Source organism: Theropithecus gelada, chromosome 11, assembly GCF_003255815.1.
Source record: "Theropithecus gelada isolate Dixy chromosome 11, Tgel_1.0, whole genome shotgun sequence".
Lineage (NCBI taxonomy): Eukaryota > Metazoa > Chordata > Mammalia > Primates > Cercopithecidae > Theropithecus > Theropithecus gelada.
In genome coordinates this window covers 104,219,456-104,235,098 of record NC_037679.1, presented here as the reverse complement: position 1 = coordinate 104,235,098, position 15,643 = coordinate 104,219,456, and the positions used below count along the sequence as shown (strand labels likewise).

Here is a 15,643-nt window from a genome sequence, read left to right as displayed (position 1 = left end):
TGAACATTCATGCATAAGCTTTTATGTGAACATACTTTCGGTTATCTTGGGTATATATCTAGGAGCAGAAGTTCTGGGTCATATGGTAACTCTGTTTAGCATGTTGAGGAACTGCCACTCTGCTTTTCGAATCCACTGCATCATTTCACATTCCCATCAGCAGTGTATGAAGATTCCAGTTTTCCTACGTCCTTATCAACACTTGTTTCTTTTCATTTCATTGGTTTTATTTATTTTTTATTTTTATTTTTATTTATTTATATATTTTTTTGAGATGGAGTCTCGCTCTGCCACCCAGGCTGGAGTGCGGTGGCGCGGTCTCAGCTCACTGTAAGCTCCGCCTCCCGGGTTCCCGCCATTCTCCTGCCTCAGCCTCCCGAGTAGCTGGGACCACAGGCGCCGCCACCTCGCCCGGCTAACTTTTTGTATTTTTAGTAGAGACGGGGTTTCACCGTGTTAGCCAGGATGGTCTCGGTCTCCTGACCTCATGATCCGCCCGCCTCAGCCTCCCAAAGTGCTGGGATTACAGGCGTGAGCCACCGCGCCCGGCATCGTGTTTTGTTTTAGATAGCCATCCTGAGGAGTGTGAAATGGTATCACCTTGTGGTTTTGATTTTTATTTCTCTACTGACTGATGATTTAGAGCCACAACCAACTGACATTTATCTTGTGACTCCTTTTGTCGTACGGAATGTTGATGCGACCATTTTTATGGAGGTTTCTCAGGGAACCTCTTCAGTGTGACCCCTCTCACCTCATGTGCTTAGAATCTGGGAGCTGTGAGAGACCTTCGAGATCATCACAGTTCAGTAGGTACGTTTTTAAAGACCGAGGCAGCGAACCCCAGAGAGACTGCGAATCTTGCCTGAGGCCCTACAGCCAACCAGTGGCAAAGCTGGGACAAAAACCAGGGTCTCCCGACAATTAGCCTTGCAGGCTTCTGACACAATATGCTACCCTCACAGTGTGGAAAGGAGTTACTCAACCTCCCCACGCTTTCTGCCGTAGGAGGTACCAGCTACAGCGTATTGTGAACGTGGAGAAGCGTCAGGACCAGCTACGTGGCGGCCGCTACCTCTTGGAGCTTGAACTGTTGGAACAAGGCCATCGCGTGGTGCGGATCTCGGAGTATGTGTCTGCGCGAGGCTGGCAGGGCATCAGCCCAGCTGGTGGGGAGGAGGCCGAGGCCCGGAACCTGCAAGGCCTGGTCTGGGACCCACACAGCCGTCGGAGACAGGTCCTGAATACCCGGGCCCAAGAACCCAAGCTGTGCTGGCCCCAGGGTTTCTCCTGGAATCACCGAGCCGTCGTCCACTTCGTTGTGCCTGGTGAGCGTCGCGCCGAGCCTCGGCATTCTCAGGGAAGGGGTCCTAGCACTGTCGGGAGCGCCCACGTCTGCTTTCGCTGAGTTGATCCCATAAGCATCATTCTGAGAAAGAGCACCTTATGGTTGAGGAAACTGAGGCTCACAACAGGAAAGTCACTAGTTTAAGGTTATGTGGCTAGGAAATGTTGGTGCTGAAAACAAACCCTGCCTCATAGGCCAGCGCTCGCTCTTTCACACTGGCTTTCAGGGTTGGGGGTGATGACTGGGGTTGCTGGCACGGGGGATGATCGTTGGTCTGGGGAAGTAAGACAGGGAGGTACTTAATGAAGTGATTAGCAGGGTTTTATATGAGAAGGAGGAACACACAACAGGCAGGGGTGTAACAATGGAGATAGCACGATGGGGATAGGACAGGTAACGGTTTCACTAGTAGAACATGGCAGGGCTCCTGACGACGAGCCTCAGCCAAGGCCGCCTCGTGGGCCCCCGTGCCTGGGAGGAGGGTGCGTGGGGAGCAGGATGCAGAGGCCCCCTTAACCGGTGAGCACTCCCTCTGCCTCGTGTCTCTGTGCTGCGTTGCTAATGGTTTTGCAGAGTTGCACTGTCCCCTCAGCCGAGGTCCGACGGGCCCTCCTGACTCACGTGGGAACTGGGAGTGGAGGCCTCAGCCGCTCATCTTTGCCTTGTCTGTGTTTCTCTCTCCTGCCTGACCCCCTGGGGTAGTGAAGAACCAGGCACGCTGGGTACAGCAATTCATCACAGACATGGAAAACCTGTTCCAGGTCACCGGCGACCCACACTTCAACGTCATCGTCACTGACTATAGCAGTGAGGACATGGATGTTGAGACGGCACTGAAGAGGTCCAAGCTGCGGAGGTGAGGGGGACGCCAGCCAGGGGGTGGCTGGGCCGCGTCTGTCCTAAAGTCCTAGGGCTGCTGGGTCCAGGGGAGAGCCAGGAGTCCTGCCCAGCCTTCCTCATTCCTAGCTCTAACTTTTCCCAGACGGCTCACCTGCCCAGAATCCCTTCTCGGGAGCACACATCATCTCTATTCTGTGCCTGCCAGCTTCCTCCAGGGGACCGCCACAGCTAAGTCCTGACACTCAGCCCTCTCTCCCCTTCCTGCAGCTACCAGTACGTGAAGCTGAGTGGAAACTTTGAACGCTCAGCTGGACTTCAGGCTGGCATAGACCTCGTGAAGGTAAAGGGCCCGGATGGGGCTTGCAAGATGGAATTAAAGGCTGGTTAAGAGGTAGAGAGACATTTGGGGTGTATGGGGTGGTGAGCCCCTCAGGGAGCACAGGAGTGAGGACACAGGAGGGCCTCCCTGCTGTGCTGCAGGCCAGTGCCGGGGTGGGACCAGCAGAGCACAGTGGAGCATTTGCCCAGTTGTCCAGGGTCCCTGGAGCCCGTAAAGAGTGGGGAGGAGTCAGAATTCGCTCTGATGGTTAAGAACTATGCTCCGATGTTCAGCACTGTGGATCTCTGCCCAGCAGTTGGTTTTGTGGGAGTTTGTGAATCATTTCAATAGGGAAGACTCCGAGGCTTCTAGAGCGTGGCCTGACCTCCTAGCTCTGGTCTGCAGGGTCTGCTGACCCTGCCCACATCTGTCCCCAGGACCCGCACAGCATCATCTTCCTCTGTGACCTCCACATCCACTTCCCAGCTGGAGTCATCGATGCCATTCGGAAGCACTGCGTGGAGGGAAAGATGGCCTTTGCCCCCATGGTGATGAGGCTGCATTGTGGGGCCACCCCCCAGTGGCCTGAGGGTGAGCCCTGCTCAGACTGGGGAGGGAGGAAAGATTTGTCTGATCTTGGCTTTTAACTCCAGAGCTGGGAGCAGTCCTATCTATGAGCGTCAGCATCCTCCTCCCCTGCCCCACCCTGCCCTCCTGTGGCCTTCACTCCCCTGGAAAACTCACTAGACAGGGTCCCCTTGGGCTGAGCTGACAGCCACACAGCAGGTGCAGCAGTGCACACCTCCTGCCTCGTCTTCTCCTTCCTTCATTCATCACACATGTACTAAGCACTGCTGTGTGCCAGATGCTGTGCCCTGTGAGGATCCAAAGATGGAAAGGTAGGCTCCCTGCCTGTGGAAAGGGAAATGGGCAGGTAAACGGACACACAGCTGTGTCTTCAGTGGCTGCCACTGTCCGATCCCTTTGTGGGGCCGTCGTCAGCCCGTGGGCACAGCCTGGAATCACTGCTGAGCCCTGAACCTTAGTTAGGGGGCTTTCCTCCAAAACAGGCGAAGTACTTGCTCAGCTAAGACGGTTTTCAGCCTCCCTCACCCCCAGCCTCTGACTTTCAGAAGACGCTCTAGGCCTGGAAGCCCCTTCCTTCCTCCTCCTGCCTCTGGCTCATCTCACCCGAAGCTCCTGTCTGTCCACAGGCTACTGGGAGGTGAATGGGTTCGGGCTGCTTGGCATCTACAAGTCTGACCTGGACAGGATTGGGGGCATGAACACCAAGGAGTTCCGAGACCGCTGGGGCGGGGAAGACTGGGAGCTGCTGGACAGGTGACTGGGAAGAGGAGGGCATCCACGAGGCCTGGGAATTCCGTCCCTTCAGGCGCTCTAGGCAGGCAGCCAGGCTACAGCAGCCTGGCCGTGCCCCTCGGCTGCGGAGTCCCAGTGTGTGGTAAAGAGCAGTGAACTCGGAGGACGCCCTCAAATCGCTGGCCTCGCTGGGACTCAGTTTCTCTATTAGAGGGGTGTGATTCGCCCTCTGTCTGTGTCACAGGGTTGGTGTGAAAATTAACATGCCCGGTACACTGTGTAGCAGGTATATCGAGTGTAGACGTAAACCGTCATGTTCTGACGTAAACAGGCAGGGCACTGTGGGAGAGACTGCGTCCTCCCCGGCCCGAGGGTGGTGCACCTCCCTCAGCTGCCGAGCGGGGAGCCCAGAGTTGTGGGAATGGATAAGCAGACCTGACAAAGGTCAGGAAAGACTTTGGGGCCAGCAGAAGAGACAGTGGAGACCACTAAAGGGCAAGAGGATATCCAGGAGGTGCCGAGTCATGAGACACCAAGGGACCTGGGGGTTTGGAGCAGGAGGAAAGGGTCAATGAGATGAAAAGCCTCAGAGGAGAACAGAGTACAAGCTGCTGCCTTGGCAGGTGGACAAGGAGAGCAAGATTGGGCGGGGCCACCAGGCCATGGGTGGTGAGGAGGCGGAGGCCATTCTGTGTGAGGTTCCTTTTTCAAGAAATGTGCTGCCAAGAGAAGGGGCAGAGAGAGGATGCCACCTTGAGATCTGAGCCTACGGGGAGGGAGCAAAGGAGAAGGGAGGGTACCCTTCAGAAGGCTCTAAGTGCTGGAACAGCGTCTACAGGAGGTGGACAGGGCAAGGTCAGGAGCACTGGGGGCAGAACCTTGACACGAAGGCGCTCACTTCTTCTCGAGAGGCAGGACAAAATGCATCCACCAGGTACCAGGTCCCTACACTTGGCAGGCCATCCACATCCGTTACCTTGTTTATTTCTCCCCAGACCTCAGTGAGGTGTAGGCGTCATGATCTCCGTTTTCCAGATGACAAGACTGAGTCTTGAAGAGAAGCTGATAACTTGCCCCAAATCTCACTCACTAAAGTGTTCGAGGCTTGAAAACCAGGTCTATTGTTTTTTCCCATTGAGGGAAGAAAGAAAAGGAGGGTGACAAACTAAGAGAATTTGAGGTGAAAAGGGGGAAGTTAAAGGAACTTAGATAACTGGGATCTCATAAAAAGGATCTTAGATCAAAGGAGCCCCCAAGGCAGCTGGAAGCCTTGATTTGGGAAGCCAGGCCCAGCAGTCACCTCCACCTTGATCTTTGTGCTGGGCTTTTGCTGCGATGCACGGCTCCCATACAGCCCTGAACCTCCTGCCTGTTTGGAAGCTCAGGAATCCAGGTCGGCCACTCTCGGCCCTGCCAGAAGTGCAGGCCTCCCTGTGGGAGGAACACCCTGCAGGCCGCGCATGCAGAAGAGGCACGGGGAGGGCCTGGGCGATGTCGCGGTGCAGCCCTGCCTCCCTCCGTCTGCGACGTGTCCCCTGGAGGCGCCAGTTGTGGGGCACTCAGAGTGTGCCAGGAGCTGTACTGAGCCCTCAGCATCCATCCTTCTCGTCTTCACCATCTCTGATGTATATATAGTATGTCCACGGTAATGATAGAATTCTCTATCACATGTTATCCTCTCATTACACATATGTGATAATCATCCTCCTCCCGGAGATGAGCAGACAGGCTCTGAAAGAAGGCATGACTTACCCAGTCATGCAGCTGGATCCAAACCCAGGCCGCCTGGCTTCAAAGCCCACACCCTTCCACTGCACTTGCCTTCCCTGCCCCGTGGGGAGCGAGCAGAGGGTCTGTGGTAGAGGCGGGGGGGCCCCCCGGTGCCTCCTGTGCTTCTGTTGGCTCATCCGGCTCCTCCTCCTTCAGGATCCTCCAAGCGGGCCTGGAAGTGGAGCGTCTCTCCCTCAGGAATTTCTTCCATCACTTCCATTCCAAGCGAGGCATGTGGAGCCGCCGCCAGATGAAGATGCTGTAGCCGGAGGGTGTCTGCTGGGCCCAGCACTCCCTGCTCCTGGATTGGCAGCGGCTCCCCAGGGCCCTGCTGCTGTTCGGGGATGGGCAGTGGGGCGACGGCTGGTCCCCAAGAGGCCTCGAAGCTGACAGCCCGCTCCACCTGGAGCTGTCCCCTCACAGAGGCAGGTTCCAGGGCTCCTGTCTCTGCTTCCTGGGCCTTCAGGAGGGAGGAATTTGAGAGGGAGGCCAGGAGGGGCCACCTGCTCAGTTGAGCATGAGGACAGCTCCTGAGAAGGACCGGTCAGGAAGGAGAGATCTGGCTGAGCGACACCATCCTTATCCATGAAGGTGCACGCCCGTATCCACCAAGCGCTCCTCACACCAAGCGCTGACCACCAGACACTCTTCTAGTGGACGTATTTTATTGGGGGGGCGGGGATTTTTAAAACAGAAAACCAAAACTGCTGTCCAGAGCGGGGGTGAGGCTGCCACTGAGGGACTGTCCCCACATGCAGACCTCCCACCCACTCCTATGTCCCTTGGGCATTGTCCCTGGCTGTGGGGCTGGTCCCACATGGGGCAGTTCTCTGCTCCACCCTGGGCTCGTGCCTTCCAGAGACACACATCTCCCAGTAGCCACCAAACAGCTGGCCACTGATTAGGGCATTAACCTTCTCCGGATGGCTCACTTCAGACCAGAAGCACAGAACGGGCTGTTTCTGGCGCTTGGGCATTGGGAGGTGGGGAGCTGGTGGGCAATGGGCTTGCCATTCCCTGGCACTGGACATTCAGGCCTGCAGAACAGGCAGGGTGACGAAGGCAGGGGAGAGATGCCCTTTCCCCTCCCGGCGTGCCTGTGGGTGAGGCCTCCAGAGAGGACATGGAGAAGAGGTAAAGAGGATGGGGACATAATCTGTCAATTTCCTTAGACCAGAAGCGGGTGGGGGCTGGACAGAAAGGGATGAAAAGGGAAGTGGAAGCCATGAGCCTCACAGTCCAGCTCCGCTGCAGACCTGCCCTTCTGCAGGGAGAGCTCTGGCCCCCCAGCCTTGCGTGGAAGAAGAGGAAAGGGTGTATGGGGGTGAAACCCTGGAGCAGGGACCAGGGTGCAGGATGAGAAGGGCACAGGATGAGAAGGGTGCAGGATGGGAGGTTTGGGGAGGTGAGGACACTGCCCTGAGATATCCCCTGGAAGCAGGGAGAGGAGTGGGGGCAGGAGGAACTGAAGGGTGGGGCGGTTTCAGGGAAAATAGCCCTTGGCCTTTTTAGCCGATGCCACCCTTTCTGTCACCTGGTGACCTTGTACTTCTCTTGCACTAATAACCCCCGGTGCTTTTGTGGCTGGGGGTTTTCCTGTTGCTGCTGCTGCCTCCGCCACTGCTGTGAATTTGTCCATGGTGCATCGGACGCTGGATCTTGAACTCCAGAGTCTGTTTAGGGAGGTGAGCACAGGGCTTGGGGAGGGGTGGCGGGGCCCAGAAGACCAGGCCACGGAGCCCCCGCTCCAGGCTGTGGCAGTTCAAACCACAGCACTGGAGCTGCAGGGTCTGCCCAGCGGGCTCTGCATTCCCCGAGAGCTCGAGTCTGGCAATGGGAGAATGGAGCCCGTGGAGAACCCTTTGGGGATCGGGGAGAATCCCTGCCTCCCTTTAAGGAATCATGAAGGACAAAGACTTTTGAGTTACAGGTTGTGGCTTAGGAAGGCCATACCTGCTCCCTGGGCTGTGGCGTTTTCTGTGCCCTGCTGAGGCCAACTGGCCGCTGGAGAAGGATCACAGGGCATAGGCTAGGGCTGCAGTTGGCCAGTGGGGCTGCCAGTTTCTTTCTGGGACCACTCTTGTCCTCGGGCATTGCACTGGAAGGCTGGAACCAGCCCAAACTGCCCGCCTGCTTCACTTCCAACGGCCAGGAGCCAGCCCAGCCTACTACCCTGCCCTCCACCCCTGCACCCTGGGCCAGTGCCTTGCATTTGATGTTTGTTACCTCCACACCATCTGCCTTAAGAGGAAGGGCCGGGCAAGGCCCCTACTTCCTAGAGAAATGTCTTGGGTAGGGGAGGGTGTGGGATGGTGGGAGGGGAAGCATTAAATACAGCAACTTCTTAGAAAAAAAATAAGTGCTTGTCTTTTCCTGTTGCTCTTCACGGATGTAAAGGATTGGGCTGAGGGGCCCAGGTGAGTGTGCCAAGGACCCTCCTACACCACCCTCCACCCTTACCACAAGTGTGGTGCCTGCCGTGTGGGGATGGCCTTCTCTGCACTGTGGTTTACTCAGGAAGAAGACAACATTGTTCCTGTCTGAGCAGCCCACCGTGTAACAGACTAGGCGTTTTCTGTTCGGCAGATTGATGGAGGCTGGTGGTTTTAGCTGAGAAAAGCTATGGCTGCCCTGGGTGGAGAAGGCTAGATATAAAGCCAGAATGGTTCGGTGAGCAGTCGAGAGAAGCCAAGGAACGGCTGCTTCTAAACCGGCAGACCGTCTAAAAATCATTTCTGTTTGAGCTGGCAGTGCTCTGCTAATGCTTTGCAGGTGCAGATCTACCTTCCTTATTACATTTGGCCCAGGCAAAGGTTAAAGTGAGTTTGCAGTCCTTAAACACGTGCCTAAGGGAAGCTGCGACTGAAAGCGAGAATAGCTTACAGCAGGTTCATGGAGAAGATTGTGCATGTGTGCGTCCATCTGCAACGGCCTCATCTACAGCGGACGCGGCAGATGACAATAAGCCCATCTGGGCCAGGAACGCTGTGGCTCCAAGCAGAACCCACAGAGGAGGGAGTAATTTAAAAGCCTTCCCACCCTCCAGCCCTGGGGTTTACGCTCTTCAGCCCTCTCCAAAGCACAGAGGGAGACCAGCCTGGATGCCTGAGCCTGCAGGACTAGACAAATACGTGGACTCGAGAGTAGATTTGAAGAAACCTTTATAGATACCGATTCCATTTTACAGAAAGGGAAAACTGAGGCCTAGAGCAGAAGGAAGCAGCAGGGTAGAGTCAGAACCAGAGTCCTTAAGCTGGGCAGACTTGGCCTTTGACAGACATGCCTTAGGTCCAGGAGTTGCTACCAGGGAGGTATGGCTGGCAGTACCTGCATCTGAGCTCAGGACTCCAGACTAAGATGGAAATCCCTCAGACCAATAACAAAAAAATCACTTTTTAACTCAGCTCCCTCCCACAGGGGTAGGAAGCAAGGGCAGCTATACCGTCCTTTCAGAAGCTCTCCTGGGCTGTGGAAAGTGCCCATGAGCCTGGCAGATCACGGAGGAAGGAGGTAGGAGTTCCAGGCCCAGTACCTGTTGGGGAAGCAGAGAAGAGGCAATGAGGAGGGCAGGCCAGATCGGTGCCCCTCAACCTTCAGCGTGCCCAGGGTGCACCTGGCCACCTTCCTCATGCACGTGCCTGCCGCCCGTCTGGAGCACAGCCTGAGATTCTGCCTTTCCAGCAAGTTTCTGAGTGGTTTGTGGATGCCGCTGGCCCAGGGACCACAGTCAGTAGCAAAGGCTGCTAGACAAGGCAGGGAGAAATTCCCCATCTCCACCTTTCCTTTCGCCGGAGGGGCAGAGTTAACCACTAATGGCATCGCCTCCACCCTGTCCCAGACCGTGGGAGACCCTGAGCCAAGAACCGAGAGCCGCCCGTTAACACAGCAATGGGGCTTTGTGCAGGCCTTGCCGAGGCCAGGCTCTTGCAGATCCCCTCCTTGCTCTCGGAGCTACAGGCCTTCCCCCTTTGTTTGGCAAGGGGATCTGTTTCTTGCCCGAAAGCCCCAGAGGGGAGAGAAGGGCCGCTTGGGGAGCCCCTGAAGCTGGGGTTCCCCCATCCTCCCTCACCTGGGTCCCAGGCTGTATTCAGAGAGGATTTCTTGAGGCCCTGGCAGTCAGGAAGCCTGTCTTGTGTGCCCCGAAGGCTGTAATGAAAACATTGATGACCACGGTGAAGAAGACCAAGACGGTGGCCACGTTGTTGAGCTGGTCGAGTCGCCACTGCTTTTCTACCTCATTCAGGTTCAGCCGTGCTGCAGGGAAGTGGAGTAGGGGGAAGGTTCAGAGATGGGGCCACAGCACGGAGCTGCCCCCACAACACCCACCAGAGTCTGGAGAGAGGGGCCCTTCAGAAACCCATGCGGCAGAAATCCAGGAAGGTGGTCGAAATCGGGCCAAAATGCCTCTGCCCTCGCCAACCAGCACGTGGGGCACCCTCGTGTGCTTCATCCCACCAGGATTTGGGAACTTAAGCTGGGTCCTCTAAGCGTGGGATGAGTGCTCAAGGAAGAAGCGGGCGAGCAAGTGGGTGAGTGAGCAGTTAGCAAGGTGCTGGCACAGTCACTCAGCAGGTGCTGTGGAGCGTCTGCTCCGTGGGATACAGGAGATAGGACAGGGCGCCTGCCCTTGTGGGGTGGCGTGGGATACCAGGAGATAGGACAGGAAGTTGTTCTTTGGGCCTGTGTTAGCAGAGGGCACACTGCAGGTCAGTGTGTGGTTGCAAAGCTGCATGCGCCAATGCAGGGTGGCCCAGGGAACACGGGGGGCCTTTCTGCCGGCCACAGGTGCCAAGGCAGAAGGTCTGACTGTGGGCTAGGCTCCTCACCGATGACCACGAGCAGGACGCCGATGGCCACCTGCAGGAGCAGAGAGAGGCTGAGGAGGGTGACCAGGGTGATGTAGTAGTGAGAGGACGGTCCCTGCTCCAGCACTGCCTTCAGCCGCATGGCGTTGGACATGAACAGGGCCACGTCCAGCATGCTCTCCGCCACGCTCTTCTTGGTGGCGTAATGGTTCAGGTTGACGGGCTGGCTCCTCCTGGGGTCAGAGCTTCCAGGCTGTAGGGGAGAGAGCACAGACTTACCAAGGGGGGCTCTGGAAGGGAAGAAGTTGACAGGTGGGAGACAGGAGAGAGGTTTTAAAGCTCTTTCCAAACCAGGTGGGAAGCTCAGGGCAAGTGACACCCTTCTCAGTTTCAGGGCCTGATAAAATCAAGGGTTGGACTAGAAAAGCTGTAAGGACCTCTGCCCTCGGGAATGATGTCCTGTGGCAGTTGATGTTTCCTGGAGAGTCGCCCCTTCCCTCACACCTTCGCACACCTGGCTGGAGAAAGCGGAGGGGGTTCTCTGCTGCTGGTGAAACGCACCTTCCTCATCCTATTCGCTATTTTACCTGGGCCAGGCCTCAGCTTTGGGCTGTTTTCTTTTCCTTTGAGAGGAAAGCACCTGAGAAGACAATAAAAGGAGCTTGGTGGCTTTGGGTGAGATAGAGAGAGGCGCCTCCTCTCCATAACGCCGTGGCCCCCAAGGCAGGGTGCACAGCTCGGCAGCTGGTCGTCGGCTGGATTTCCATCCCTCAGGAGCACTGGAGCCCTGCTCAGGCACACGCTGTCAGCATACACATGCGTGCGTGAGTGTGTACACACAGTAATGCATACTAGTTAAACACTCTTAATTTTAATTATTACCTTTGGCTAGGATTTATTGAAGCATAATTTACATTCGATTTGATTTTGAAGTGTAAACTAAAGCTTCTCAAGAAGCCACTAACTCCAAAAGACAGAATCACAATGTAGGGCATATGCTGTGGGCCTCTGGGTTTGGCCAAGAAATTCAGACTGGGCGCCATGGCCAAGGGCAATCTGCAGTCACTCAAGAGTACTTGGAAAATTGATTTAGCAGTGCTGCTTGGAACAGATTGGGCCAGGAAAGGCTAGAAGCAGGGAGAGTCATTTAAAAGTTACAGTCTTGATTTAGGATCAGAGTGAAAAGGAACTGAAGTGGAGCAAGGTGAGAAAGGAAGGAAGGGAGGACTTTGAAAGATGCTACAGCCTGGAGGTAGGGAAGATGACCCAGCAGATCACCACGACAGGACAGATACCTGCTAAGTGAGGACAGATGAATGGATAGATGGATGCATGCCTTATATGCACAGTGATGCATACTAGTTAAACACTCTTAATTTGGTTTTATTTTTTTGGCTGGGATTTATTGAAGCATAATTTACCTTTGATTTTGAAGTATAAAGCTTCATGGATTAAGGGATGGATGGAGAGATTGGTGGGTGGATGGATGGATGGATACGTGGATGAGTGGATGGGCAGGTCTCAGAGGGTCTGGAATGTTCCTTGTACTTCATGCAACCCCAGTAAGTCGCTTCACTTCTCTGTACCTCAGGGAGTTACACAGAGGACAGTTGATTTACACATAGGCTAACTGATTTAGCCTATCTCTCAGAACCTTTGGATTCTATGAGGATACCCTGCAATGAGGCCGGGTGCGATGGCTCATGCCCGTAATTCCAGCACTTTGAGAGGCCAAGGCAGGTGGATGACTTGAGGTCAGGAATTTGAGACTAGCCTGGCCAACACGGCAAAATCCCATCTCTACTAAAAATACAAAAAAATTAGCTGGGTGTAGTGGCACATGCCTGTAATCCCAGCTACTCAGGACGCTGAGGCAGGAGAATCACTTGAACCAGGAGGCGGAGGTTGCAGTGAGCGGAGATTGCGCCGTTGCACTCCAGCCTGGGCGACAGCTTTGTCTCAAAACAAAACTCTGAAATGCAGTGGTCTCCAGACTTTCTTGATAGTGTCATCGCAGCATTAAAAACTGTTTTGGCCGTGCATCCTCAATACATGTACATTCTTCCATTATCAATTATACATCTTTTTATGGCACTAATATATATAGTAAAAAGTAGAAACATTTGAGAGGATTACATAACATTCAATATAAATAGAAGTTTAATTTTCTTATCCTACAATATAGTCTTGGGCACTCGTCTTTGGAGACCCAGCTCTAATCCACATGCCTGGCTACAGATTGGACCAGTCCTCTCCTAGGCCAACAGAAGGGGGCCTCTCTTCCCCAGTCCTTCTCCTAAAGTTTGCCTTCAAAGCTCAGCCTAATGTCTCTATCCTGCGCTTCTCGCTTCCTTTCCGAGCTCCTGGCCCTTTGCTCTGTTTGCCAGGAGGGTGTGCATGCACAGACACATTCAAGAGGCACAGGGTGGTCATGGGTGCTAACAGCACCTGCTCTGACGGAATCCCCCCTGGCAGCCTGTGCCCCGCAGGCTGCCCCTCTCTGACTCTGTGGACCAGTCACTGGAGGATCAAGCACACAGGAGTGGCTCTTTGACCACACTCCAGGCCACCAGCTTCCTACACAGGGCAGTTCCCTGCACCTGGGTTGTTCATTATCAAGATTCCAAGTGTCCTCAACTTCTGGTCAGGGCAGGACTCGCCGAGGGTAATCAGGAGTGTGCACTTTGGCCAGTGGAGCAATTTAAACACTTTCCCGGGGAGATCAGAACGGAGACCAGCGGGTAGCATTCATTCAATAGATTGAGTGTACATGCCAGGCGGTGCTTGGGGCTGTGAGGACCCCAATGCCGAACAAGGCATAGTTGCTGCCCCTCCCCGGGATCCTGGGTAAGCACTGGGCCACAGGCTGCTCGCAACAGGCCCTGGCAAGCTCCTTTTGACGGCCACCAAAATCAGGCTGGGGTCCGGGGCCCACAAAAATAAGGAAAACGTCCGTAGGCACGAAAGGAATGGAGTGCTCACTATCTCTCCCGTCTTCGTTTGTGTTTGATTTTGCCGGGGCCGGGGTTTCAGCTGGTGCTGGGGGCAGCCAGTGAGGTTGGAGGAGGTAGGGACAGAGGGTGAGTGAGGAGCTGTGTGGACTTGGGAGGCCACACACAGCATTCAGGGCCTTTGGAAATCCAGTTCAAGCAAGGCCGGCTTGTCTAGGGCCGGCTGGCCTGGTTGGTTAGGGCCAGGGATCCCAGGGCCAACACTCCACAAAGGCCCACGGTCTCTGTCAGCACCAAGGCTGCAACCTGTGGCCATAGCCCGTTTGGTGAAGATTTGTCCTCGGTCCCCAAGAGCACTCATTAGGCAAGAGAGTCTCACCCCCTGCCCCCAAATTCAAAGTGCCTCTGCCCAGGCTCAGCTGTGCTCCCTGGCCTCCCTGCCCCATGCCTGTGCCACCCCTCCTCTCTCTTCCCCATCCTCCAGTTTGTCCCGTAGCAGCAAGCTTTCCCCTTTCTCCTCGTTCCTGGTCTAGCTTAGAGGAAGACAGAGCCCCTTCCCCCCAAATTTGTTAACAGTGAACAAAACCTTAAACCCAAACCTCCAGTGGGACGTGTTGAGCACTGACCAGTTAGTGGGGGAAGAGGCGGCAGTGGGTGGAAGGGGTGGGCACTTGGGCCACACGGGTCTTCCCAAACCTGTATGGAAAGTATTGCTATTTGTAAGTTTTAACAGAGCGGGTTGGCTTTTGTTGTTAAATTCATCTAAAAGCCATTGTTTCGCAGAGAATGTGAGGCTCGCAGTGCGTTCAGGGGGTGCGCCTCCCCCTTTCCTCTGAGGCCGACTCCGGACCGCCTTGAACTGCGGGTGCTGGGCGGGGTCTCGGCCCCGCGGGCGCCAGTTCCCCGAGTGTCCACACGGTGGCGCGCAGGGTCCGGGGAAGCGGCGGGACCGCGGCCGCCGGACGGTGTCTCCGCCCCGGGAAGCCACGCGCAGGACGGGGTTGGTGTGAACCCGGGACCCCTCCGAGGCCCGGGACAGGAGCCTCGCCCGCGAGTCCGGATGGGCCGACCTGAAACCCTCCAAACACGCGTGTCAAGCCAGAGCTCAAGAATCAGCCAGAGCTGAAGTGGAGCCACGTGGGGTGGGAGACGAGAAGGGCGGGGCGTCCGGCGCCACCTGCAGCCCGGGGCCGGCGCGTGGAAGGGCGGGCAGAGGCCCTGGAGCTGGGGGCCTGGAGAGGGGCCCTTTCATTGCAACGGCTGTAAAAGCAGGGAACGGGTTTCTCTATCCTTGCGGGCCAGTTTAGGTGCAGCCCTGCTCAGAGGCAGGGGGATGGATGAAATGACCCGAGGGCCCTCCCTTATAGTGGGAGGAGTGGACCAGATAAAGCCCTAAACCCTGCAGGGGGCCATCCTTTCGCCCACAGCCAGGGACTGGGAGCAACTCCACAGGGACCAGGGTGACCGAGGCGTGGGGAGCGCAGCAGGGTGGCCCCCGCTCCTGCACGGAGGAGCTGGCCCTTTAAGGCCAGGCCCAGGCGGGCCGGGAACAGCGACCCGGGAATGCGGGCTGGACTGAGGAGCAGAGCCACCCGCATGAGTCATTCGTGTTTCACCGGACTCTTCACAGCTGGCTGTCGCTTGCCGCCCTCCCCTTGCCCTGGCCCTGGCCTCTGCGCCCTCCCTGCAGAGCTGGCCCGCGTGGGCTGGCGGCCTCCACCCGCCACAAGCACACAGGGCTCTGCCCACTCCCGGCTCCTTTGGTGTTGATCCTCGAGGAGCAGGGGCTGGTGGGCTAGGATTCCGGGCCCAACTCTGCCTCTGGGCTTGGCGCTTTGGTAGTCAGTTTCCACATCTATAAAACTGGAGGAAAATCCTGTCTCTGGAGGGCAGAGGCCACGGACAGACAGAACCACACTTTGCTCCTCCACAGAAGGAAGGACAGAATCCAAGCGGTTCCCATTTTCCCAGCCTGAGATCCCTCTCTCAATGAGGCTGGCTCTGGTCTCATTCTGCCCCACCCTGCTCACCCCTCCCCTGCCACTCAAGGGAAGCAGGACACTGACCCAAGACTCATTGCTTTGGGCTCCCAGAGTCCCTGTTTAAGGCGCGGTTGCCTGTGGGAAAGGCTGCCCATCAAAATCTGCCCCACCGATGACACCCGGACAGACGGGGAATTTGGGGCGGCATGAAGCTGGAGCCCGGCGAGTGCAGGGACGGTGGGAGTAGATCCAGAGTTTGATCTGGACGCCTCTGGGCCTCTGGGCAACAAGAGGACGTGGGTTTGGTG

The 15,643-nt window shown here is 56.1% G+C and overlaps 2 protein-coding genes across 3 annotated transcripts in view; one reads left to right on the top strand and one right to left on the bottom strand.

Moving 5' to 3' along the window:
- Positions 1–7,950, top strand: part of B4GALNT3 (beta-1,4-N-acetyl-galactosaminyltransferase 3) — a 101,125-nt gene extending 93,175 nt beyond the window's left edge. The window contains exons 15-20 of the mRNA XM_025400963.1: positions 1,009–1,328; positions 2,051–2,204; positions 2,456–2,528; positions 2,945–3,098; positions 3,722–3,848; positions 5,754–7,950. Coding sequence (XP_025256748.1) covers positions 1,009–1,328; positions 2,051–2,204; positions 2,456–2,528; positions 2,945–3,098; positions 3,722–3,848; positions 5,754–5,862 — 937 coding nt within the window. The 3' untranslated portion in view covers positions 5,863–7,950. The remainder of the gene's footprint in view (positions 1–1,008; positions 1,329–2,050; positions 2,205–2,455; positions 2,529–2,944; positions 3,099–3,721; positions 3,849–5,753) is intronic.
- Positions 7,951–8,743: 793 nt separating this feature from the next.
- Positions 8,744–15,643, bottom strand: part of NINJ2 (ninjurin 2) — a 96,956-nt gene continuing 90,056 nt past the window's right edge. For both annotated transcript variants that reach the window (XM_025402181.1, XM_025402182.1), the window contains exons 2-4: positions 10,424–10,655; positions 9,667–9,851; positions 8,744–9,129 (exon numbers count right to left, since the gene is read on the bottom strand). In XM_025402181.1, the coding sequence (XP_025257966.1) occupies positions 9,685–9,851; positions 10,424–10,655 (399 nt within the window). In that variant the 3' untranslated portion in view covers positions 8,744–9,129; positions 9,667–9,684. The remainder of the gene's footprint in view (positions 9,130–9,666; positions 9,852–10,423; positions 10,656–15,643) is intronic.